A 25,097-nucleotide genomic window follows, 5' to 3' on the forward strand; every position below is an offset into this window, starting at 1 on the left:
TTTTAAAGCTCGTTCTAGTGGTGATAACTCACGGGTTCATAATATAAGTGAAGGTGTCCAGCAAGGGTCAAGACTTGGCCCTTGTCTAATCATTATATAGGCTACATAAACAATATGTCTTCTCTTAACTTGGTTATTGTGGGCCTACCATTCTTTTGATGCATTTCAAATCACTCTTATCAAACATAAACTCTGTTGTTAATGCTGATCAGACAAACTGAATGATTTTGTCAGTAATAAAGAAGAGAATCCTGCTTTCTGCCCATATCTAAATGTTTACATGCTCTAAAAGTAAGAAGGCAGAGCTGTGAAGAAGATAAAGGCTCTACTGGATAAACTGAAAAATGACCTCAGGTCTCTGATCAAATCAAAAGACAAGAAGCTATGTCAGATCTCAGTGAGACTTCCTATTTACATCTCTGCAGGTTTATGAAGTGAAAGAGGGGAGCAATCTGGTGGAGAAGATCAGACTGTTTATTCACAAAGTCACAGGTCCTCTCCACCCAAACGTAGATGCCAACCGGCCGCAAAGCATCAAATCCCTTTCTCACCCTTTCTCCAGAGAGAAGCAGCATCTGTAAGTATAATCTTTGCTGGCTTTCAGTTGTAGACAGCCTACCTAACGGTAATATCTCCCACGTGTTGCTGCCTGTGCTCAGCGATGTACAGTATATACAGTAGAATCTCCATGCCAAAGAGATTTCACACATCTGAGCTGTTCCCTCTCTGAAACCTGCAGACAGATTGTTTACATGTAAAGTAATAATTTGACACTAAAACCAATTAAAGAACCAATTGTGCTGCTGACGTTGTTACAAGGTTGGGGTGGCTGGGCCCTAGCAGGTAGGGCAGGGGTCCTTGAAAACTCATCATACACGTTACCCTGTATCTGCTGCTATGTAGATGTTCACTAACATAACTGACTTCTCCAAAACTACCATAACAATATTGTCATACTGTAAAATATTTCACACTGTTATTCTGAATCAAAAGATCATGGTGAAAAAAGATGGAAGTTATTTCTGTGTGATTGTTAGGGCGCTTTCACACGTGCAATGTTTGGTTTCGATTGCAGTGGCGTTTCCAGGACATTGTGACTGGGGTGGCCAAGGTGGGACACAGACCTAGAGCGGGGTGGCCATCGCAAACCTGAATGAAGGACATGTGATATGCATTATAACCAATTCAAAGACGATTCATAATCTAATCCCTCCAGAATATTTTTAATACTTCAACATGTCATTGAAGCATTTTCGTGCATTCTGGTGAAGAGATTTAAAGAAAAAGTCAAAACATTTAATTCAAATCAGATGAATGGTAAAATGAGCAAAACAACATAACTTGCTAGCAGACAGATGCTTAACTGGACCGAAGTGTCTTTAACTCCTGATCCGGAAACCGCCCTGTTCGGACATTCCACAGCCCTGGAAAAATTGGACCACAATGCACGCATAATCATGGTGTTTGGCATGGTTATTGCCAAAAGATGTATCCTGAGGCCTGTTTCAGGTAGCTGGTTTAACATACTCTGAGTTGAATCCTGCGCTCTGAGTTGACCAACTTGGTCAACAAGGGTTGACAAGCAACTCCGGGTTTTCGGTTTCAGAACAGTGGATCAGCGTTGGGTCAATCAACTCTGAGCGTGTTCACTCTGGGTGGAGCGTGTGCGTAAAAGCCATCGTCAATGGATCGCTGATAACATGATTCACCATGGAAACAGGAGAAACAAATGATTGATCCTCCCACTTATCCACTTCTCAAAAAAGAAAAAAAAACACCGCTCCTCCCACTAGTTAGAAATATTAACGAATGAGCATATGGTATGGAGAAGAATTAATGGGGATATTGTTGCATAACATGATCTAATCATAACATGAACTAATCTCCTCTGCAATTCAGAAAAAAACAGAGCAAACATTTTTTGTCAAGAGAATCATTTCGCTTCCGTATGAGAAGCCATAGTCTATTTTAAAAAGTTACGCATATCAGCAGTAAAGTATTAAGCTGGCGCGGCACAGCATTGCTGACAGTGTTTTATCGCTGTATAATATGTTGGCAAGCTATAGCCTAATACTGTGCAGTAAACAGACACATTAGGTGACAGTTTCCATTTAAGAGCCTGAATTATTACCAGATCCATTTTCCTCAAGTGATAACAGTTTAAATTATTTTATAATTTTATATTCATATTAGGCTATTTAACGAGGCTCGTCTGTGACTTTAGGATCACACAAGTGAACAGTAACAATCGCGTGCAGCTGCAGCGTTACATGAATCCACCTGACATAAATCTGTTCAGTGGCACAGACGTTAAAAACCATACAATACAAATAGGTTTATTAATCTGAATGTAGATCATGTTCACAATGTGTTAGGTGGCCGCCAATATGAACGGACCGAGGGCTGAGAACGAGGCTACTGATCAGATAAATGATCGATCAAACGTAAAATCATCAGTACATGATAAAAACATCCCGATGGAGATTTCTATGGAGTGATTTTGCTTCAAACTGTACAGGGCACTCTTTCTTCAGTCGGAGCTGCAGCGTAAAGTGAAAACAAACTCAGGGTAGGTCTAACCACCTCCCGAGCAGGTTAGACCCATGGCGTATGTATGATCCATTGCGCTGAACCTGCTACCTGAAACGGAAAACCCAGAGTTTCCACTAACTCAGAGCGAACAAACTCTGGGTTGCCTCAAAACCAGCTACCTGAAACAGGCCTCTGAGGCTGTGGAAGTCCGACTTGGCCCCCCAGTTTGATACCTGGCTGAGGGAAATGGTGGGCATTCTACATGTGGAAAGACTACGACATGAGCTGTCAGGTCACCCCCATAAATTCTCCGCTATATGGGGCCCAGTGCTGCGGCACTTAGGGAACCAGAAGGTGTGAGGTTTGCCCCAGGTTTGTTTTTGTTTTAGCTTTGTTTTGTTTCTTGTGTATTTATAGCTTATTTTCTTAATCATTTTGTCTTAGTTATTTATTTCACTTTTTTTCTGTATTCCTTGTCTGTTTATGTGAGGGAGGGGGAGGGGGAGGGGAGGGGAGGGGAGAGGGGAATGGGTGTTGTGTATGTATTGTATGTGTTTACTTATTCTGTTTGTTTTTTTTGTCCATATGTAAAAAAAACATAAAACCACTAAAATAAAAGTTTCAAACAACTGGACCGATGACCTTTGGCTAATGTCATAGGGGTACTAGCCAACTAATGCTGGGCTTACACTCGAGGATTTTTAAAATACTTTGAAAAGACTGACAACTGACACCCTCTCACATCTAAAGACAATCAATTTACACCTGAAGACAATTAGTCATTAGTTCTCTGTCACAGACTGAGATTTTGTAAAGACGGGGGGTCTCATATTGCAAGACTACAACTAGATTCCCTTTGAAATGAATATTATTTCCAATCCTGCTACCGGGGATTAAAAGTGATTTCAGTCAAATAAAAACATTTTTTTAGCAGGTAAAATGGACTGGGTGTATAAACAACTATATGCCCTTATCATGTAGGCTGTGTCATGCATGATCAAACTTACAAACTGCAAACGCGATTGTGATTATATTTAATTAAAAAAAGTTAATTCAATATTCCGAGTGGGGGAAATCCTGGTGTTATTTGACCAAATGTATTTGCTCGTCCCAAAATTGCACGTGTCAGCCTGGTTCTACAGCCGAGGCTGCAAAGTAAAAGTGTCCGAAAAAAGTTCCTCATATGGCGGACACAGGTCGCAACTAATGCCGCTCCTCCTGCGTCGTGCTTGGTGCATGCGAGAGTGTGACAGTGTTTACGTAATTGCGCTTGAGCCAACCCCTTAAGACTAACGATAATATCAAGCCAGTTTGATAATGTAGGAACGTCAAGTCGGGAAGGAGACTGGCTGAAATCGGGTCGGAAGACCACCATACACCAAACGACTGAGATTACGGGCGCACGCCACAACTCCAGCAAGATTCCTGTGATTTCAGTCCGACATTGAAAGATTGTCTGCGACTGTCAAATCGCGTGAAAAGTCATGTAGTGTAAGCCCAGCATAACTTGCAAAAAAATTATCCTTTATTTATGAAATTCTGTCATTACTAAGAACATGTTACACTTATAAATAGATAATTAAAACTACATACACAAAAAAAATCAGATTTAAAAAATCTGGTGGGACACGTGCCCTGCCCACTAAATTCACAGTTCAAAAATTAACTAGGTCATAGTTCCTTTTTTTTCTATATGTTGCTGCAATTTATTATTTTTCAAAATGATTGCCACAGCCCATATAGAACCACAGACAGCAATAATTGTATCAGTTTTAAAACTATGCGTCAGATTTCATCTTCGTATCCGATTTTGAATCCAGGGTTTTCATTAGCATTGAGGGGACATCCCTCAGAATACTGGAATTTCCCCATTGTTGCTTTACCGCTTTGTTGCCGCCCATTCAGTCCACACTAGAAGCCTTCACCCCTACAGTATATTCTCAAAAACATGAGGAAAAACTTGCTGATTGAATGGTCTTTTAAATGAGGAATTATTCAAACAAAAACAGTGAGAGGCCCCAGTCCCCCCCTAAAATCGCCCTGTTCAATTGAAAGAAACTTGAGTGGGTTTTCACCTTTGCAGCGGTTGGTTTGTGCAGGTTAGAACACAGTAATCGCACTAGGGTGCACACCACAAGCGGACCAAACAAATGTACCGAGTCCTTGTTGGAGAGGTGGTCTCGGTACACTTCCAGATAAACTCGCTCTTTTCACTCGACCGCACTGACCAATGAGAGAAATGAACCTTCTCACTTGGCTGTATTTTGGTTCCATTGACCAACTCATACACTGATTCAGACCAGATAGGTGTGAAGAGAACCTGGGGGGAAAACAAACAATGTATCATTTTTCTCATTTGGTGCACACCAAGGAAGCAGACTAGAAACAAACTATCAGGTGTGAAAGCGCCCCGACACTGTTTTGCAAAGGGCAAGTTAGGTACGCTGTAAAATAACCCTACCCCTTGAGCATTTTATAACACAGCACCATCCTCCATATTGAATGTTGTTTCACCTCTGGTCAAAAGATTAATTGCGATAGGCATCATTACTTACACAAGGGCTTTCATTTTTGACACATCATGGAAAATTTAAAAGGTGTAAATTGGACAAAAATATCTCCTAACCTGCGTATCAAGCTGTCTGAATAGAGCACGACTGGAAAGCTGAACCATGCTCAACCAACTCCTGCTGCATGGTGCTGAAGCTCCCAGCCCTCAGCTCTCTCTCCCCCAACGGAAATTAAGAAACAAAGCTAGCCTTAATCACAACATTCATTTAGACTTTCACCACACTGTGTTGGAGGATTTTTAAAATGGCTCAATAATGGCTCAACTACAGATACAAGTCCTGACTTGATTGATGCTCCCTGTGCAGTCCCACCAAGTGAAAACAGTTTCAAATGCAGTGATCAGAAGAGGAAGAATGTCTTAGCATAAAACGTCAGCCTGCTGGGATGTATGGAGGAGAGAGTGGGCAGCAGGCAGCTATATTTACAGCTCTGACTAATGGCTAGCAGGACACATCTTCTTCATCCACATAGTCTAACAACACAGGCCACTTCCATATAGTGTCTGTCAACCACATTCACTCAATATGGCTTCATCTTTTCTTTTCTTTTTTAAAGATTTGATTTTGATGTGATACAATCAGTGTTGGGAACGTTACTTTAAAAAAGTAATTAGTTATAGTTACTCACTACTTGGTCCAAAAAGTAACTGACTTAGTAACTGAATTACTTTATAATAGAAGTAACTAGTTACCAGGGAAAGTAACTATTTGCGTTAGCCTACTGTAAAAAAAAAAAAAGTTGTTTTGATTTTTCTGAGCAGTTTTCACAAGTCAGTTGAAATGAGTAACAGACAGGTAGGCCTACTTGTAGGCTACATAACCTTCAATATTTATTGCACATCAACAGACAGCAAGAGGTTTATCCTGCACTTCAAGTATTTTGTTCTCAACAAAAGTAGTAGAGGAAACTGCTGAACTTAAGGCCAAAAACGTCAGACTATGAAGCATGAAACGATGAGAGGAGGAAAAAGGATTTATCCGCTGTTTATCTCCTTCTTTAACATGCACAGCAGCAGTGGCGTGCACAGACATTTTGGGGGGCAGGTGCTCATTGCAAAAAAAAGGGCACAATATATTCTATCGATGAATGACCAAATCATTTTAAGGGTACTTGTACAAAATCCCCCCCTGGCCTAATGACTTTTAATACCCGGCCACACATAGAGTGTTTCTCAAAGGAATTTGGGAGCCTGTGTTTGGGACCCTGGACCTTCTAGGGGGGTCCAGGGGAATGCTCCCCCGGAAGAAAAATTTGAACCTTTTAAAGTAAAATTCATCAATCAGGTGCACTTTGAGAAGAAAGCTAAGGCTAAATCACCTGTGTCAATGTGGGCTATTTAGTACTATTTTCTGGAATAATTTGGAGACACAGAATTACCAAAAAGCAGAAAGAAAAAATGTACATGTTTGAAAAAAAAAACAGTCAGTTTCGGATTTTTTTAAATAATCCCTTATCCCGAATTCTCTCTTTGAAGTCTTCGTTAGGCCCCTGATCTCTGTACTAATAATATCCTATTAAGGTAAATACAAGATTACTGCAAGTCTTGTAACATAGAAATAACTTATGGTCTTGACTCTGACCCTTCATCTTCATCTTCCTCCTTGCTGCTGGTGGATGCTTTCATCCAGGAGAGCAGAGAGCTTGGTTAGATTACAACCAGGCACAAGGCTACATTGGGAATTGCCTGTTTGTCATTTAGCAAATAAATTACTGCATGTGTTAATTATATAGCCTAAAGTTAACCTACACAACACTAAATATTCAGCATACTGATAGATTCACATGCTGTACCAATGACAAACTCCGCCGACGTTAGTTGTGTTCATCACGTCATATCTAGGCTATTTTTTTTTTTTGGGCTAGCTTGTTAAGCAGGACAGTCGGCTAATTTATGCTCAGCTGTGTGGCGCTGCATGATAGAGGCTACTTTAAAACACATATTTATTGGGGCATTATTGTCAAACGTTTTTAATCATTGAGCATGTATAGATGTCGGCATGGGCCACATACACTGTAAAAAAAAAAAAAAAAAACTTTCAGATTTTTATTTATTTATTTTTTTTTCAAAAGGGCACTTGATTGGGCCAGGGGAAAAGGGCAGGTGCTTCAACACCACTTCAGGTCTACCTGTGCACGCCACTGCACAGCAGAATACAGATCCCAGGAAAAGAACAATAGCAATATTCGGCTCGTGATGACACGCTAAACAGCTGTTGCGACCGGCGAATCGCGGCCGTTTAATAACGTGCATAAATTATAATTTATAGAGATCGGGAAACTCCATGCACTTACTCACAAGGGCGATGCAAACAAACTCAGGGACAGCACGTTTCAACCGTGGATTGATGGGTGGTTACTGCGGCAACGTGCACGCTCACACAACAGAGAGAGAAAGAAAAGGAAACTTCACTAAACAGGATTATGTCACGGCGCTGCCCAAATCATTGACTATTGTTAAATGCCATTCAGACACCCAGTGTTTTCTGCTATTGCCTCGATTGTCCAGCTGGGTGTAAATAGTAGCCAGCCAAGATCCCAACCCTCCTAGGGGGTCCCGGGGGTATGGCCCAGATTTTTTTTTAACTTTTTAAAGTGAAATGCATGAATCTGGTGCACTTTGAGAGGAACATTAAGAGGCTAAATCTGAGGAATTTTGTATGAAAAAATTATTTGGAGACATTGTGTCAGATGAATTAGAAGCTATTGAAGAAGGACACATGGATTTTCCATAATAATATTATAATATAATAAAATATTATGCAGGGTCCTCTGGGATGGGCTTGGTGCTCTTTTTCTTTTATGGGACATATTTCTCTGTAATATAATGAATGCATTTAAATTATTTAAAATTTAAAAGGGCCATATTACATTATATTTTTTAAAATGTGCTGTGGGCCAATCAATCAGTTTTGACACCCCTGCACTAGTGAGTTAACTAAGAAATAAAAAAAAAAATTAAAAAAAAAAAATTAAAAGGGCCAGATTACATTATATTTTTAAAATCGACCGTGGGCCAATAAAAAACGGCGCAGTTGGCCCGCGGCCCGTAGTTTGGACACCCCTGATCTAGACCATTCTTCTTTCAGGTATATTTCTAATGGGGACTGTTCCCTTACAAAAACATCAAGCTTATCTCTTAGGACATTTGATCATCTCTCCAATGGCAAGATGAACATTAATTCTTTTATACCACCCTGTAATATCAAGAGGATCTTGGTGTAACCATTTACGTAGCATTGTGAGGCGTGCAGCATACAAAGCAACTCTAAGAATGTACCTGTACATCGTATGGATTTAGAGGAATATCAAAGCTAAATATTTTCTTAATCTCGCTTTGGACTGATAGCCAGTAAAGTTGAGATTTTTTGGACATGACCACATTAGATGGTCATAAGAGCCACAGCTATTTTTTAAATTTCACACAAAATGATGAGCACATAGGGTCATATTGTAACATACAGTCTGTGGATAATCTTATATTGAGTCTCATATGATTTATAAGAACATGTCATTTTCTTTGCATTCATCCATGGGCTCCAACATCCTCACCCAATGAAGTTTTACTATTGATAGTAGGGATTGTTGACGAACATTTGAGCATATATATATAATTTACAACTTTCTTCTTTAAAGATGAAGCCTTTAATAGTATCTTTTCGAGCTGATTTGTATTCAAGCCACTCATATATGTTGGTATAGAGAGGATATACTGTAGCTCCTAAACTGTAAAAAATTGAAAAATTGTGTTTGAGGGAGATTGAATTCAGTCCTGAGTTGAGATAAATATTGTAAAGTCCCATCTGGGAAGAGATCTTGTATTTGAAAGATACCAGCATTGGTATTGGTATTGGCTTCATCAGACATGGGCTTCAATGTTTTACATTTAGTTAAGCCAGTCATGAATTTTGTAATTTACTGAGGGACTACTCAGGGGCTAAATGTATCAATAAATAAACACCTGAAAACTACTTTTGATTAATACTGTGTGTCAGTGGAGGCACAGGGACTATTGGGAATGTTTAGCAAAGACCAATAAGCAGCACCAACAGCACAAGTACTAAATGAGTGATGGCAGCGGCCCACTCAGTCATTTTGATGGAATGCTTTCATTGCACACACTTCCAAGTGCTTTTTTCTAAGAATTACGTTCATATGTACAGGGTCTGACTGGTGTAACATTTTGTTTTTATCTTACAAAATAAATTATTTGTGGTCCCAAATGTATTAAATGTGTACCCATAGCAAGTACTTATTACATTTTAGTATATAATCTCAAATTTCAAATGTGTGTAAACCTGAATTATTAACTTAATTTTGAATGGCATCTGTCTCTCATCTCTTTTCCTTGTCTTCCCTTTCTGTGTATGTATTAAATAAATATTCTACTATCAGTCAACTCAAACTAGACCTGTGTTTTCTTTGTGTTGCCAGATTCGATTTGTCCGACAGAGACAAATTCTTTGACAGCAAGACACGGAATTCAATAGTAAGTATTGGCTTTAGTAAATGAGAGGTTCAATGGAGACCCCTTCAGGATGCCACATCATATCGCCATAAAAAAAGTGTTTGATTCAGTACAATTAAAGCCTGTACACGCTTCTATGTGATTTGTATAGAACGGCCCTTGTGAAAATGAATCTGTCATGTAATACATGTGCTGCTGAATTGACATACAAACACACCTACACAGTAGTTTTTCTAGCGTTACTAATGACTTGGTAATGGGATTGGCTTCTCATTATTGCATGAAGCTCCTCAATTACAAGCTGAGCTCCAGTTCTGATCAATAAACTGTGGAGAGCTGATCAGCAGCTTCTGTGAGGACACACATACACAACTCAACAGTTTGCCTCCATCATTCTCCCACTTACAATTCTTCCCCCTGTTCTATTATAGCTTCCTGCTTTCATGCTCTCTCCTCTACTTACACTTTTTGCTTATATTCTTGTCTTTACTCGATAATAAACTTTGTAGCAGCTCTTGGATACTTACAAATCAATGGGACTGTCATTTTTTTATAGATAGGCTACTTCAGGCATTTTTAGATACTTTTAGGACTTTCTCAACACAACGTGAGGGGGCCTTCCAACAGGACAATCCTGTAGTGACTGGAAGCGAGGCGCTAAGCTACAGCTAGTTAGCAGCAAGATGCATCCCATATAAAACAAAGAATATCAAATACTCCTACAGAAGATTACAGCACTGGATACAAAAGTGAATCGTTTAGAAAGAATGTGGAAGTGAACAGACTTTGTGGGATCGACACCACTCTATCAGCGACTCAAAACAGTAGACAAGATCGAGCTAACAGACGGCTAACTAGCACCGACAAGGCTACGAAGAATCAGGGTAATACATCTACTAGTGATAATCCTCCCTGGAAATGTCATGGTGCAAAGCCAAAGAGCAATTAATTTCTCTGGGGAAAGGGAGGACAGATAACCGGCAGAGCCCAGCGCCATGAGATTACTGATCTGGCTGGCTGGCTGTAGCTGTAAAGAATATCATGCTGCACATTGGGTCCAACAACAGTCTGAAGTGTTGAAACAGGACTTTAAGGATCTCTTGAACACAGTCAGCTCACTGAATTGTTTATCAGTGGTCCTCTACCACCAATCAGAAGAGAACCTGAGACATTCACCAGATTGTTGGCACTGAACACGTGACCTGCATGCTCTGGCCACTCAGTGCATTTTATTGACAATTTAAAACATTTCTGGAACCGCTGGCAGCTTTTTAAGACAGATGGACAGGCAGGAGTAAAACTATTCATTTCCAATGCTTTTTACATCCTGTGTCACCCATCTGTTCATGCCAAGGACAAGAGACAGGAGGAAGACAAAACACAGCGTAGCAAAAACGTTGAAGGAGAACCACCTCAGCCCCAGCCCGTGCAGATGGACAGCTCTGGTCATAAGAGGTATCAGAGCATGTTAGGATCCCCCTCCATCACCCCCCAGGTCACTACCAAGTCCTTCCCTCTCTCCTCAACTCACCCTGTCTCACTCCTCCCCCGACTTGGAATTCATGGATTTGGTACTTACCCCCCGCCCTCAGCGTCCGTCTCCTCCTCAACTCCTCAATCTCAGCCACAACGCCCTCCCTCCACGGCGACTTCACCCTCAGCCTCCCCAGCCTGATAAGGCTGCTTGTTTACAAAATGGAAGCGCTCGCTGATACGACTGGGTCATGGCTACATGGCTAATGCCTTTGACTCTTCCCAGGACAAGCCGGGGCCCTGTGTTTCAAAGTCCATCTCAAGAAACAGAAAAGGCTTAAATCCTGCAAATGTATCAAATCTAATATCCATTACTCTTCAGCCACAGCCTGCTTAAAGACTTTGGGCTGATAATGTTCCGAACACCCTGAATGCAGCTTTATTGAACATCAGATCCTTGGCAGGTTAAACATTTTTAATTAATGATTGTATTACTAAGCACAGTCTTATTTTGATGTTTTTAACTGAAACTTGGTTGGACCAAGATAAAAGTGCAGCTGTTATTATTAAGTCAACCCCTCCAACTGCACTTGCATGGGTGACGCCAGAGTTCATAAGAAAGGTGGGGGGGATTTAAAAAACTTGTCCATGCATTTATCTTTAGTAGACTTGACTACTGTAGCAGTGTCTTCCAAAAAATCTATCAGACAGCTTCAGCTAATTCAGAATGCTGCTGCTCGAGTCCTCACTAGGATAAAAAAAAGTGGATCACATCAACCTAGTTCTGAGGTCTTTACACTGGCTTCCTGTCGCTCAAAAAATTATTGATTTCAAAATATTGATGTTGGTTTATAAAGCACTGAATGGTTTAGCGCCAAAATACATCTCTGATCTGCTGATATGTTATGAACCGTTCAGAGCCCTTAGGTCGTCTGGGACAGGTCTACTTACAGTCCCTAGAGTTAGGACTAGACAGGGAGAGGCAGATTTCAGTTTGTATGCACCGTATATCTAGAACAAACTCCATGAAAACTTGAGGTCTGCTGCAACTCTCATCTCTTTTATATCTGAAGACTTCTCTGTTTGCATTTTAACCTGTCACTTTTATTTTGTATTTCTATTAATTTTTTTATTTCACTTTTATAATGTCTATTCTATACTTGATGTATTTTAATCTTGATGTATTTGATGCTCCTGTAAAGGACTTTGAATGAACTTGTGTCTGAATTGTGCTATATGAATATACTTGCCTTACCTTGCCTAAATACTAAGCTCCTCCTTCTCATCTGTATTCACATGTTTCAAAACTGAATCTGCTGTTCAATTGTCTTTGTTTCCCAGGTATATGAGGTATTGAAGAGGACAAGATGCACCAGAGCCAAATACTCCATGGGTGAGCCCTCTGCCTATATCTATGGTTCACAGCATTAGAGTATGGAATGTTTACCACAACGCTATAAGCACCAACAGAATGTAGGGTGCATGATCATCTCCGCCATCATGTCAGACTGTAGCTACCTTCTGCACAGTACAGTGTTGACTAAAAGTGACAGCTAAATAGTAAGATTATTCAGCATTGAATACAAATATTCAATTGTTTGTGGCAGAACATGCTAATACATATGTATAGTGAAAAGCAATTAAAGCACAAAGACAGATGGAGAGAGACCAAGTCCAATTTAATTTGTTTTACACAAATCAATATGCTGCACAGTGAAGCATGGACAGCACTGGTGTATAACCACTTACCCAAAATAAATAGTTCACAGGAACAATTTCCATCATCTGAATTGAATTAATCACATGCAAATGTAATTAATGTACAGTTATGTATAGTTACCCTGCAACACCCTGATCATTTTGCATTTTCTGTGTAAGGGTTTTAATGTAATTTATCGGGAAAACAAAGCAAATCGTACAACATGATCAGCCGAAATGTCTGTCTGTAAACTGTGATGGATGCCTGACAACAATGTAATATCAGTCATATACTGTAGGTTTAACATTGAGTGCATCCAGGGCTCTTCTGGTGTGTGTGTGTGTGTGTGTGTGTGTGTGTGTGTGTGTGTGTGTGTGTGTGTGTGTGTGTGTGTGTGTGTGTGTGTGTGTGTGTGTGTGTGTGTGTGTCTGTGTGTTTCCTACAAACCTAATCCTTTTGAATATGCTGTCCAACAGGGATCACCAGTCTTCTAGCTAATGGTGTCTATACATCGGCTTATCCTCTGCATGATGTGAGTAACACCATCACATTTCAGTTTAGTCGAACCTCTTCCCTACTGACCTGAGAACAGTTTATAAATGGCCCTATATTTAAAGAACAAGTTATTCATATTCAGAGACTCCTTAATATGAAAATCAGCAAAGCATCTGGTTGTAATTTATAATGTATATAAAATAAATCTATCTGTAACTACAAGTTCTCACTGGTTTCTGACAAAAAGCTACTCATAATGTGTTACAGTTTTTTTCGATCTCTAAACCACAGTGGGCACAACTGTAGCTCAATGTGCAAAACTCTAACTACAGTCTGCACTACCAACAGTCATTGGAGCTGAACAGTTCATATCATCTGCAAAAGAGGCTCAGAGCAGCAAACATGAACCAGCCTCATTGAGATAACACACACTGTCACTCAGAACCTACTCAGAGTATAAACACTAGCATCAAACCCCAATACACAAATTACAAACTTTTAATCTTTACAGTTTGAATAATGTGAGTTATTTCACACAAATTACATAATATTTTCTTTGATGAAAGGGTGAAATTCTTTCTCATGAAATTGTTTATTTTATAACATACAATTTTTTTTAGGAAAACAAAAATAAATGAAAATCTGAAGGTTGCTTCAATAGATACACATTTTGTATACTTTATTGAAAACATTTCCAAATGTAGTATTTATCTGTGTAAATATTCTAAAATTGTAATACAGAAATCAATTCCTGTAATGTTGTCATTTACTGTAAGGATGCAACTCTAAGCTGTTTGTTTGCTGGAAAATTCGTATTACAGATGCAACTTTACATTTCTGCAGATTGGGTTGCCCTCTCAACCCTGCCTCTCTCAATGAGAGACCATGGTTGCGTTCCGAATCGCATACTCTTTCTTTTTTCTATTCTACATACTACATCCGACGATAAAAAGAATCTAGTTAGGATGCAGTAGACATACTATTGGGACATACTTTTCTCTCTTATTTCATCATAACATTGCGCCTTGATCTTGCCTCTTGCTTTTATATCCGTCGCATCCCCGTTTGTTTTCATAACATGGACCTATAGCAGGGCTGTACGCTTATTTTTTAAAGTGGTAGCACTGGTGCTAGCAAGCAAAAAAATTCAGTAGCACAAAAATAGATTTGGTAGCACACAAAGTATGATCGAAAACTTGCATGACCCTAACCCTTGCATTTAGCTCTAATTACCTTTGAGCCTGTCATCTTGGTTTTATTTGAGATTCTCAATGAATATGATATCCTAGTGTGCAGTAGTAATTGTAGAAAAATGAATAGGGGTGCACTGATTGCAATTTAGACAAAAGAGTCTAACCTGCCAATGGCAATTTTTTTGCTGATTCAGAATTATTTCCCCCCCATAGAACTATAAAAATAATGTCTATACCTATATATTTTTATAAACATATCATTATTATATTAGGCTAATAATAACAAACATTTTTAGAACATTTCATTCTTTTAATGAAAACCATACTTTAAAACATTTAACATATAGCCTATTAAATAAATTAGTCAACATATTTATACAATTTAGGCCAAGTTAAATAGGTTGTGTCAATCTTTGTCAGTTACTATCATAGATAGTTACTGCTGTTGACTGCAGGGCTGTGAAGCGGCCTAACTTCCTGTTCTTACCTGCTTCAAAATAAAAGTCAACTCGCATTTGGCTAGTAACCGACTTTTATTGTGAAGGCGCACAGGAAATGTTCTGTTTGCACACGCGCTAACTTGACTGCCTTAATGTAAAGGGAGCCGTCTCCTTCCTGTTTTTAACCGTTGGTGAAGTTAGACGCTATAATCTCGCCGCACAAGCACAGATCCCGAGCACACATCTTTCACCAGCCAAAGTGGAGGGTAGACTTAATAACTTACTTGCCTAAGACTACATTCACCCGCATTTGGAGAGTTTTAATGTAGAGCCCTCTAAGCAGTGTTGTGCAGCGCTCCTCTGTGTCTCAAACAGACAGCATCTGCTCATTAGCACTGGTGCGACTGGACTTGTATTCATCATCGCACGTGATCAATTTCAGTAGCAAATGCGATCAAAACTGTCGCACTGTACAGCCCTGACCTATAGGCTTCGTCAATGTTACGTCACTTCACGTGCGCACTGGATTGTGGGTCAGAATCGCCCAAATAGGATGCACTTTTCAACACTAACAATCTTGGCCGCATGAAGTAGACCATCCGGGTATTCTAACCATCCTAAATCTGGCCACAAGAATCGGGACATCCTAAATCTTTTTTCTACATACTATATAGTAGAAAGTATGCGATTCGGAACGCAACCCATGATTCACAACAGGGTCTATCAGTGTTGCCCTTACTGTATTTCATCAGACATTACAGCTCTATGTCTTCTAGGTCTTCCTCCACACATCCACACTCTCACTGCCACTCTTCTACCTCCAACAACCTGTCTTCCTGGGTCCATTTCCAAAAAAATATATATTGTTGAGCTTTCCCTTTATACTGTATATATGTTCACTAACAAGTCTAAACAAGACATCTTAGTGTTTGAGTTGAAATTGCAATCTGCAGTGTTTGAAAGGGATTAATTCTGTTTTGAATGTGTGGTTTATAGTTGTGGCAGCAGTGTGTTAGCATTTGAAAAAAGTGCTGGAAATCCACAGTGTTGTGCAGGCTGTGGTTAAGCCATGAGAGAGGTGTGTAGAGTTTTGAAAGTTGTGTATAAGCAATGAAAAACGAGCTAAAACGAGCTACAGTTTGGTCCGAATGAACCGCTGCTCTGCATACTGTTGTTAGAGTTTTGCACTTGTCGTTCCAGTTGTACCCACTGTGGTTTAGCAATCGTAAAAAACTGTAAATGAAATGCGCTACTCATTATATAAGATCAGATAAAATAAGAAAGCCTTTATTGTCATTATATTCAGAATTCAACAAAAAGCTTGTTGAAAAAAGTGTATTCATTGGAAATGAAACAATATGTTTGTGTGCATGTTACAGGGAGACATTGAAGGGGTGAATGCAGAAACTAATGACAGGAAGGTAAGTACAGCAAGTCCACCATTCAATACATTGAATCACATGTCAAATACTCATTCATCAGTCAGCCCAAAGAAAGCCCGGACAGATACAAAACAACCTAAACTCCAGCAGTCCCCTCGCTCGTCCCTACGTCACCACATTAATGCACTGCGGTCTTCAAGCAGCGAGTTATCTAGCATCATCTCAGATCCATTAGTGATAAAAACCATCGAAACAGACATTGGGAAGGATTTTTACCTGCTCCGCCATTGTAGGCGAATACACATTCCCCCATCCGTTGCTCTGTGGGTGCACCGGCAGTGAGACGGGTGCCAGTTTGTAGCGTTCTTTCTTCTGATTGGATACTACTTTCGGGATCCCCGAACAATTTAATTTGCCGATTACATGCAGAGCGGGTGACGGAGAGATCGGAGGTATGAAACGCGCACACTATATAAGTGATCCCTGTATGAATATAGAGCGATTTAATACTTATATTAACCTAAATGTATCGCTCACTTCACCTTTAATGAACCAGTCCACATTGACTTGTGGTACCCAGACATGGTAACCTTGGCTAAAACAATGGATTGGTGGTCTCTGATTGGTGCGTTTCAGCCAATTCAACGTTACATCATGTTAATACTAAAACATTTAACAACATCCAAAATGAGCCTTTCTATTTCTCCTTTAACATTACATTACAGTATGGGAATTAATAAGAGTAATCACTTTGATTCTTCATTCCCCTGTTACAGACAATGAAGCGCTGTCCACACAGACTTAGCTACATTCAATCTTAGAGGAGATGTACACAAACATTAATATGGAATCACATAATGTTTTCTATACAAATGATGTTTCACCTACACAGTATTTCCATTCTCATTGTTAAAAAAATCAGGAAGAGATGGACATAGTAAGGAAGAAAATGCTCTCAAAGGTGAATGCCTGAAAGGTGTTTTTAATTTGTACTTACAATTGTCACTTAGTTTCAATGAGATTTGAAGGGCTTGTCCACTCCTTCATCCTGAACGCATCACAGTAATAAAATATCTTTAAGTGAGTGAAACATGCCATTCAGCTAGTTGTACCAATAAGAATAGTTTTCAGTAATGTATAAGAAAGCCCAACAGAATACCTTGTTAACATGGCACCATTTTGTTTTTCTAAGCCTCCTACTGTACAATAATAACATGATCTGCAGTTGGAAAAGATAAGAGAGCATGTTTAGTCTGAAGTCATCACCTCCCCTGCTAACACTCTCAATAATTATACTGTAGGCTATGTGTCACTAAGGCAACAGCCTAATAATTCCTCCTCTGTCTCAAGCATCAGCAAAGCTTTAGCTTTATGCGTTCAAGTGCCTACACAGTAACAAATGTATACTTTGTGAAAGCATCAAGCCGAAGCTTTTACATACAATCCCACATGTACACTTATCCGTATATGTATTTAAGAAAGAGCTTTTCCTGGGTTGAAGGAATGAGAGTGGTTTGTGTTGTGGAGTCATTCTCTTGTGATTCTCACTGCTCTGGGCCTGACCCCTGTGATGTAAAGCCTTCACTGGCTGTTCTGGAGCTAGCTGCTCTGCATGGGAATAAAGTGTGTGATTGTGTTTGTATATGCTGCACCGTTTCACACTGATGTATGTGCTCTTAGAGGTTAGAGGTTAGAAACATTATTACAGTATAATATAGTGAATGTATCAAGGCAAACAACAAACACGGACAACGTTTTTTTCTTGGCATCAAAAGCAGAGTAACAAAAATGAGATGCCTACTTTTAAAACAGAAAAAAAGAAGTCTCTTATATAATAGGTATATAAGTATAATGTTTAAGCATTTATGAGAGTTTTCAACCATGTGTCTCTTCTTCACAGCTGCTGTACGAGGAGTGGGCTAGCTACAGTGTCTTCTACAAGTACCAGCCTATTGGACTCATCAGGTCAGATCATATAGTAGTATAGCAGTTATACATACATATACACACCTCATGTCTGCCATGGCCGCTGCATTAACTGACTGAGGAGGACTCTCAAGCTAATTGATTCTCTTCTACGTAAGCACTAGACCTGTACTGAGCTCAATGTGTTCCAGGAAAGAGAGTGAGCATGAATGTGAGCTGAATCTGATGTAGTTTCTTATCAAATCCACTCTCCTCTTAGACTAGCACTCAGCTAACATGCTGATACATACAGATCAGGGGCCTGTTTCAGGTAGCTGGTTTTACATACTCTGAGTTAAATCCTGCGCTCTGAGTTGGTCAACTCTTGGGTTGACGAGCAACTCTGGGTTTTGGGTTTCAGAACAGTGGATCAGCGTTGGGTCAATAAACTCTGAGCGTGTTCACTCTGGGTTGAGCGTGTGCGTAAAAGCCATCGTCAATGGATCGCTGATAACATGATTCACCATGGAAACAGGTGAAACAAATGCTTGATCCTCCCACTTCTCCACTTCTCAAAAAAAAAGAAAAGAAAACTTCCCCGCTCCTCCCATTAGAGTAAGACATATTAACGAATGAGCTTACGGTATGGAGAAGAATTAACGGGGATATTGTCTCATAACTCTGATCTAATCGCCTCGGCAATTCAGAAAAAAACGGGGCAAACATTTTTTGTCAAGAGAATCATTACGCTTCCGTATGAGAAGCAATAATCTATTCTAAGAATTAAGTTACGCATACCAGCAGCTGCAAAAGTATTAAGCTGGCGCGGCACAGCATTGCTGACAGTGTTTTATATTTGCTGTATTATGTAGGCAAACTATAATACTGTGCAGTAAACAGACTGTCACTTCTTTTAAATGGGGAGTGAAATACATTAACGTCAGACACATAGGTGACAGTTTCCATTGTAGAGCCTGATTGATTTATTACCAGATCCCTTGTCCTCTAGTGATCACAGTTTAAATTATTATATAATTTCTATTTTCATATTAGGCTATTTATCGAGGCTCGTCTCTGACTTTGTGATCACGCAAGTGAACAGTAACGATCACGTGCAGCCGCAGAATTACATTTCAACCTGACAGAAATCTGGGCACAGACGTTAAAAAACTCCTGTTAATAAAATAATTAATAATGAGATACATACAATACAATAGGTTTATTAATCTGAATGTAGAGCATGTTCACGATGTGTAAGGTGGATGCATATGAACGGACCGAGGGCTGAGAACAAGGCTACTGATCAGATAAATGATCGATCAAACGTAAAATCATCAGGAAATGATAAAAACATCCCGATAGAGATTTCTATGGAGTGATTTTGCTTCAAACTGTACAGGGAAGCATGTGACAGTGACACTCTTTCTTCAGTCGGAGCTGCAGCGTAAAGTGAAAACAAACTCAGAGTAGGTCAAATCACCTATCCAGCAGGTTAGACCCACGGCATATGTTGCCGCAGTAACTGACTCTCCACTAACCTGAAACAGGCCCCAGATGTTATAAGTTAAGTTAAGTTACTTTATTAATTTAATCTCACCCCTTCTCCTTGATTTATATATCTATAATGACTATTGGCTTCCTTATTAATGATATAATAATAATCAAAAAATAATAATATATATTAATATATATTAGTTTTAAATATGATACAATTTGTTACCAATTGCATATTTATCTAATAATATTGTCAAGTAATCTTTTACTAATATCTAATTAAACATTCAATATTATATAAATACCCTCAAATATATACAAATATACCAATATATACATACATGTAAACATATACATCACTATGTGAAACACCTTCATCCCTGTACCTCCAATAGTCAATGGCTACATTGAAATTTGTCTTTACGCATACCCCCTCTCAAGTTACCACACTTCAGAGGGGGTCAGAGCGCAGGGTCAGCAATAGTACAGCGCCCCAGTAGAGATGGTAGAGATGTTGGGCCAGCCACCACTACTACGAACACCCTCCTGTCTGGTGCCGGGGATCCAACCAGAGACCTCATGGTTACTGGGAGGCACCTCTCTGTCTAGGGCCATCCTACCATATTGGTGTTATTCAATGATCTTGTTTCAAAGATTGATGCAGAATGTGGGTTAATGCAGTTGACAGAGGAAGTGACCCAAAGTCAGCAAGAAGGGATGAATCTTTAAAAAAATGTGGCCTCAATATTGATAAATATTACCTGATATTACCAAACATAATTTAATTTGTTAAAGGGTTAAGATTTTTTATAGAAATCATCATATTTGACAGTGATGTATGTCCTCCAATAGGAAGTATTTTGGGGAGAAGGTTGGCCTGTATTTTGCCTGGTTAGGAGTCTACACACAGATGCTGATCCCTGCAGCCATCGTCGGTGTCATTGTATTCCTCTACGGTTGTGCCACTGTCGATGATAACATACCAAGGTACACAACTCACACACACACACACAGGCACACACACACGCACACACACACACACACACACGCACTCCTCAATGTGTATCTCCATCAGTGAAGTCCATTAGAAAACTGTTGTGAGGCACAGCACATTTATTATAGTAAGAAGTTTTTTCTTCAAAACTCCTCTATTCATTAAACCGAAGAATTTTCACATTTTAATATTTTAAGTGTCAAAGGAAACGTTAATATAAACAGTGTAATATCGAAATCAGGAACTCCTCTGTTCATAGAGTCAATATACAAGAGTGGGAATGTGACCAGACATTTAATGACAGTTCTTCATTTTATTGAGTTTTGATACCAGGCCCTAATGTTTCAGGTAACTAGTGACAACGGGCCAACTCATCAAATACACCTGCTGTTAAATGGTTCAATTAATTGACTGAAATCTTCACAGGCATGTCATCAAAGGTATAGTTCAGTATTATTGAAGTGGGGATTGTATGAGGTTCTTATGCATAGTTAGAGTTTTACCTTATAGAGATGTTAATCAGTGCAGACACTATAGCAGGTCACCATGGCAGAAGTCAGCCTTGACCCCTTCTCCTGCAGCTCCACGTGGAGAAAATACTCAATATGTGTCATCACATGCTGCAGCACAGAAGTGGGATGAGCATCTCCTTGTTGAGGTTGATTTTATTTTATTTTAGTAATAGTAAGCAAATCAGTGTCTTCGTCTTTTTCTCTTTTCTTGTAGGAGAAGTTTATTTTAGTTTTTTTCTCAGAGTGTCTCCCTGTGCCCCTCACCCCTCCTAGGCCCAGGACAACTGTACGGCCGGCCTGCCCGCTTACTCACGTAAACGCTAAACAAGAGCAAACTGCGCCTAGCTGCTAAACTTCGTGGGCATGTTAGCGCCGGTATATACTTATTGCAAATTCCTCAATGGATACTGTACTAAAATGGAGCAGATTGCAGGCGCTATTTTGCCGCAATTCGTCGAGCTATTAGCGCGCGTAATCCATTCTCAGTGGATGTGGCCCTTAATGTCTTGCTAAGATGGAGATCTTTTGCACTGTGGTATGATTCTTGATGGCAAACAGCAGGCTTAAAACACACCCTTTAAAATGATTCCACCTATTCACATGAAGACACAATAATTCTTTAGCTTGATTGACACATCATGTCATTACAGACTTTACATGTACACAGCATGTCAGTAAGTGTCACATTCCCAACACATAAGTGTATTGAGTTGTATTCATTGTTTATTTTCATTAAATATTTATCTGTAAATCGTCACCCATTAGCTTCTATTCTATATCATTGCAAATGGGCCTGTATTATTTAAGAACTTACATGTGGCCCTTTGTTGTTTGGTGTATTTTAAAGGCTGACTTTGCAACATTTTCCTTATAATTGAAATGATAGTCACACAAAAGTAATCCGACTCAATTATCACTTCTTGAGAATGTGTGGTGGTGTGTTTACCTGCACAGCCCTAAATACTGACTCCACCTCATTAAAATGTGGCATAGTCTGTCTTTAAGCTTACATGATTCCTGCTGTTTTGAGTTTGTACCTTCATGGTTGAATGCACTTATTTAGAAGTCGCTTTGGATAAAAGCGTCAGCTAAATAAAATGTAATGTAACTTTGTACTACTGATATATTGAATACATTATATTATATAAAATATCAAACAATTCTAAAACCAATAATCATCATATTTACACATTTATGCATGTTATATTTGAAAAATGTATTTGAAGGGGAGCTGTGATACTAAAGAGTTTGGGAACAACTGCTTTTGAAAGACAACATGCAGAAGCATTTACTTGCCTTAAAAGACAGCGTGTCTTGCATTCACATCCCAAGATATTTTTGAGTTTGCATTGTAACCTTAATCTGAACTCTCATTCTGTTCACTCTGCACCGCTCCTTTCCGATAATGAATGTCTTCCACCCATCCCTACTGTGTCAGTATGGAGATCTGTGATCCCAGGAACAACATCACCATGTGTCCGCTGTGTGACAGCGCCTGCAGCTACTGGAAGCTGGTGTCAGCATGTGGGACAGCCCGGGCCAGCCACCTCTTTGACAACCCAGCCACCGTCTTCTTCTCCATCTTCATGGCCCTGTGGGGTAAGGGAAACATTAGGACCACACATCCTGCAAAAAGCAACTAGAGAGCCAGACTGGTAGATGACAGCTATGCTCTGCTGGAAATATCCCAGCCAATAGACAGAAACATTAAATCAATTCAAAACCGGCTTGGTAAGATATCATTGATACCTCATTTAAGGCTTACAACAAATTTACAATAACAAACCTCATTGGTAATTGCTGAGTAAACACGGCTTCAATCCTCCACTGGTGTATTGCCAAACCCTACTGCCATGATGTGCCATCTGTTAGCAGCATCAGGGCTACTGGCCAGGGAGGTGTTGTGTGTGTCTCGTGGAGCTACACTCTGACAGACTCCAAGTATTAATCATCAAGCAACATGTGCCAGCATGTATTCAAATGTGTTGCCTTATTCTCACACATTCTATGTAAGGATTCAAGCAAACCGTATATTTTTATGATTAAGTAGTGTATGTATGGCAGCCTGATATATCTTCTTCCTCTGATCAACAGGGAATCATTAATAACATATCAATGAAGCACACTGTTGCATTGGGTGACTTGTTCTTCCGTCATCATGAACACACTGTCATAACCCACCCCTAAGGAAAAGAGAAAAGGGACACAAATTCACAAAACGTCTTTATTATTATGATTTGATTATGATTTGATTATGATAAACGGTAACACTATAGTTTGATAGTCCACTGTTGACACTCAACAAGCCATCAGTAGATATGCAGTTGCATGTCAACAGTGAATGAGTTGATATTCAACAGAACTATCTCAACAGATAAGTAACATGTATTCAACTAACTGTAAGTTAACTATAAGTTGCACTATTAGTAGATGGTTAGTTGATATTCAACAGTGAGTTAGTTGACACTCAACATAACTGTCAACAAACATGTAACATGCATTCAACTAAGTGTTAGTTAACTATATGATAATTTTATTTTGTTAATTTCTTTTTACGAAAACAGTCTGCAACAGACATTATAATTTTTACTACATGTTCTTTACAAATATTCAACTATCAGTTGATAGTCAACTTCTAGTAAGTTGACTATCAACTGCTGTTATTAACCAATACTCAACCTACGTTTCATATGGATCAACTTTCCCCCCACTCACAAGGAACACGTCTAATGAATGAACATTCAACCCTCTGTTGATCATATCATCATGTTCATTGTAAAATAAAGATGAGAATATTTTATCAATAGGCACCCTGTGTAGGTGACTGTCTGTTGATTGTCATATGACTGTCGACAAACTATCAGTCAATATTCAACTAAGCATAAGTAGATATGTCTTAGGACTGTCAAATTAAAGTGAAAACAGTTTAGTGTCTGCAAACTATTAACAGAGCAAAACAGAGAAAATAGTTGACTATCTGTTGATTCTCAACAAACTATCAGTCGATGTTCAACTAAGCATTAGTAGAGAGGTCTTAGGACTGTCAAATTAAAGTGAAAACAGTTTAGTGTCTGCAAACTATTAACAGAGCAAAACAGTTTTTGTAAAAATAAATTAACAAAATAAAACGATCCTATAGTTAACTAACACTTAGTTGAATGCATGTTACATGTTTGTTGACAGTTATGTTGAGTGTCAACTAACTCACTGTTGAATGTCAACTAACCATCTACTAATTGTGCAACTTATAGTTAACTTACAGTTAGTTGAATGCATGTTACTTATCTGTTGAGATAGTTCTGTTGAATATCAATTAATTCACTGTTGACATGCAACTGCATATCTACTGATAGCTTGTTGAGTGTCAACAGTGGACTATCAAACTAAAGTGTTACCTGAGGGGGTAACACTTTATAATAACTATCCGTTGTAACTCGTTAATAGATCATTAGTAAACTCATTATTAATGATTTGTTGAAGTGTTTGTTAGCAGTTTGTTAAGGATTTATAACAATGGTAGATAGTTAATAGCTTAATAATTGAATCAGTTCATCTGGGAGGTAATCCGAGATACCGACGAGGCTGAAATAGGCTATAGACTATACACAGTGCATGGGCAATTGAGGACACACTGTGCATGCCATGGACTTGAAGGTGACGTGATCAGTTAATCTCGGATTACCTCCCAGATGAACTGATTCAATTATTAAGCTATTAACTATCTACCATTGTTATAAATCCTTAACAAACTGCTAACAAACACTTAACAAATCATTAATAATCATTAATTAAGAGTTTACTAATGATCTATTAACGAGTTACAACGGATAGTTATTATAAAGTGTTACCGAAATAGAAATATCGATCCGGAATAATAAAACAAAAAGTGAAATAAAACTGTACCTTAGCAGCACTAAGTACTTAAAATAAATAAAATATATC

At 39.0% G+C, this 25,097-nt stretch overlaps 1 protein-coding gene across 2 annotated transcripts in view; it reads left to right on the top strand.

Annotated features, from left to right (window-relative positions):
- Positions 1–25,097, top strand: part of ano1a (anoctamin 1, calcium activated chloride channel a) — a 97,311-nt gene that overhangs the window by 39,106 nt on the left and 33,108 nt on the right. For both annotated transcript variants that reach the window (XM_080032429.1, XM_080032428.1), the window contains exons 5-12: positions 426–577; positions 9,535–9,589; positions 12,383–12,434; positions 13,217–13,272; positions 16,248–16,289; positions 18,151–18,215; positions 20,502–20,636; positions 22,594–22,754. In XM_080032429.1, coding sequence (XP_079888555.1) covers positions 426–577; positions 9,535–9,589; positions 12,383–12,434; positions 13,217–13,272; positions 16,248–16,289; positions 18,151–18,215; positions 20,502–20,636; positions 22,594–22,754 — 718 coding nt within the window. The remainder of the gene's footprint in view (positions 1–425; positions 578–9,534; positions 9,590–12,382; positions 12,435–13,216; positions 13,273–16,247; positions 16,290–18,150; positions 18,216–20,501; positions 20,637–22,593; positions 22,755–25,097) is intronic.

This window comes from Ammodytes marinus (genome assembly GCF_949987685.1).
Source record: "Ammodytes marinus genome assembly, chromosome: 1".
NCBI lineage: Eukaryota > Metazoa > Chordata > Actinopteri > Uranoscopiformes > Ammodytidae > Ammodytes > Ammodytes marinus.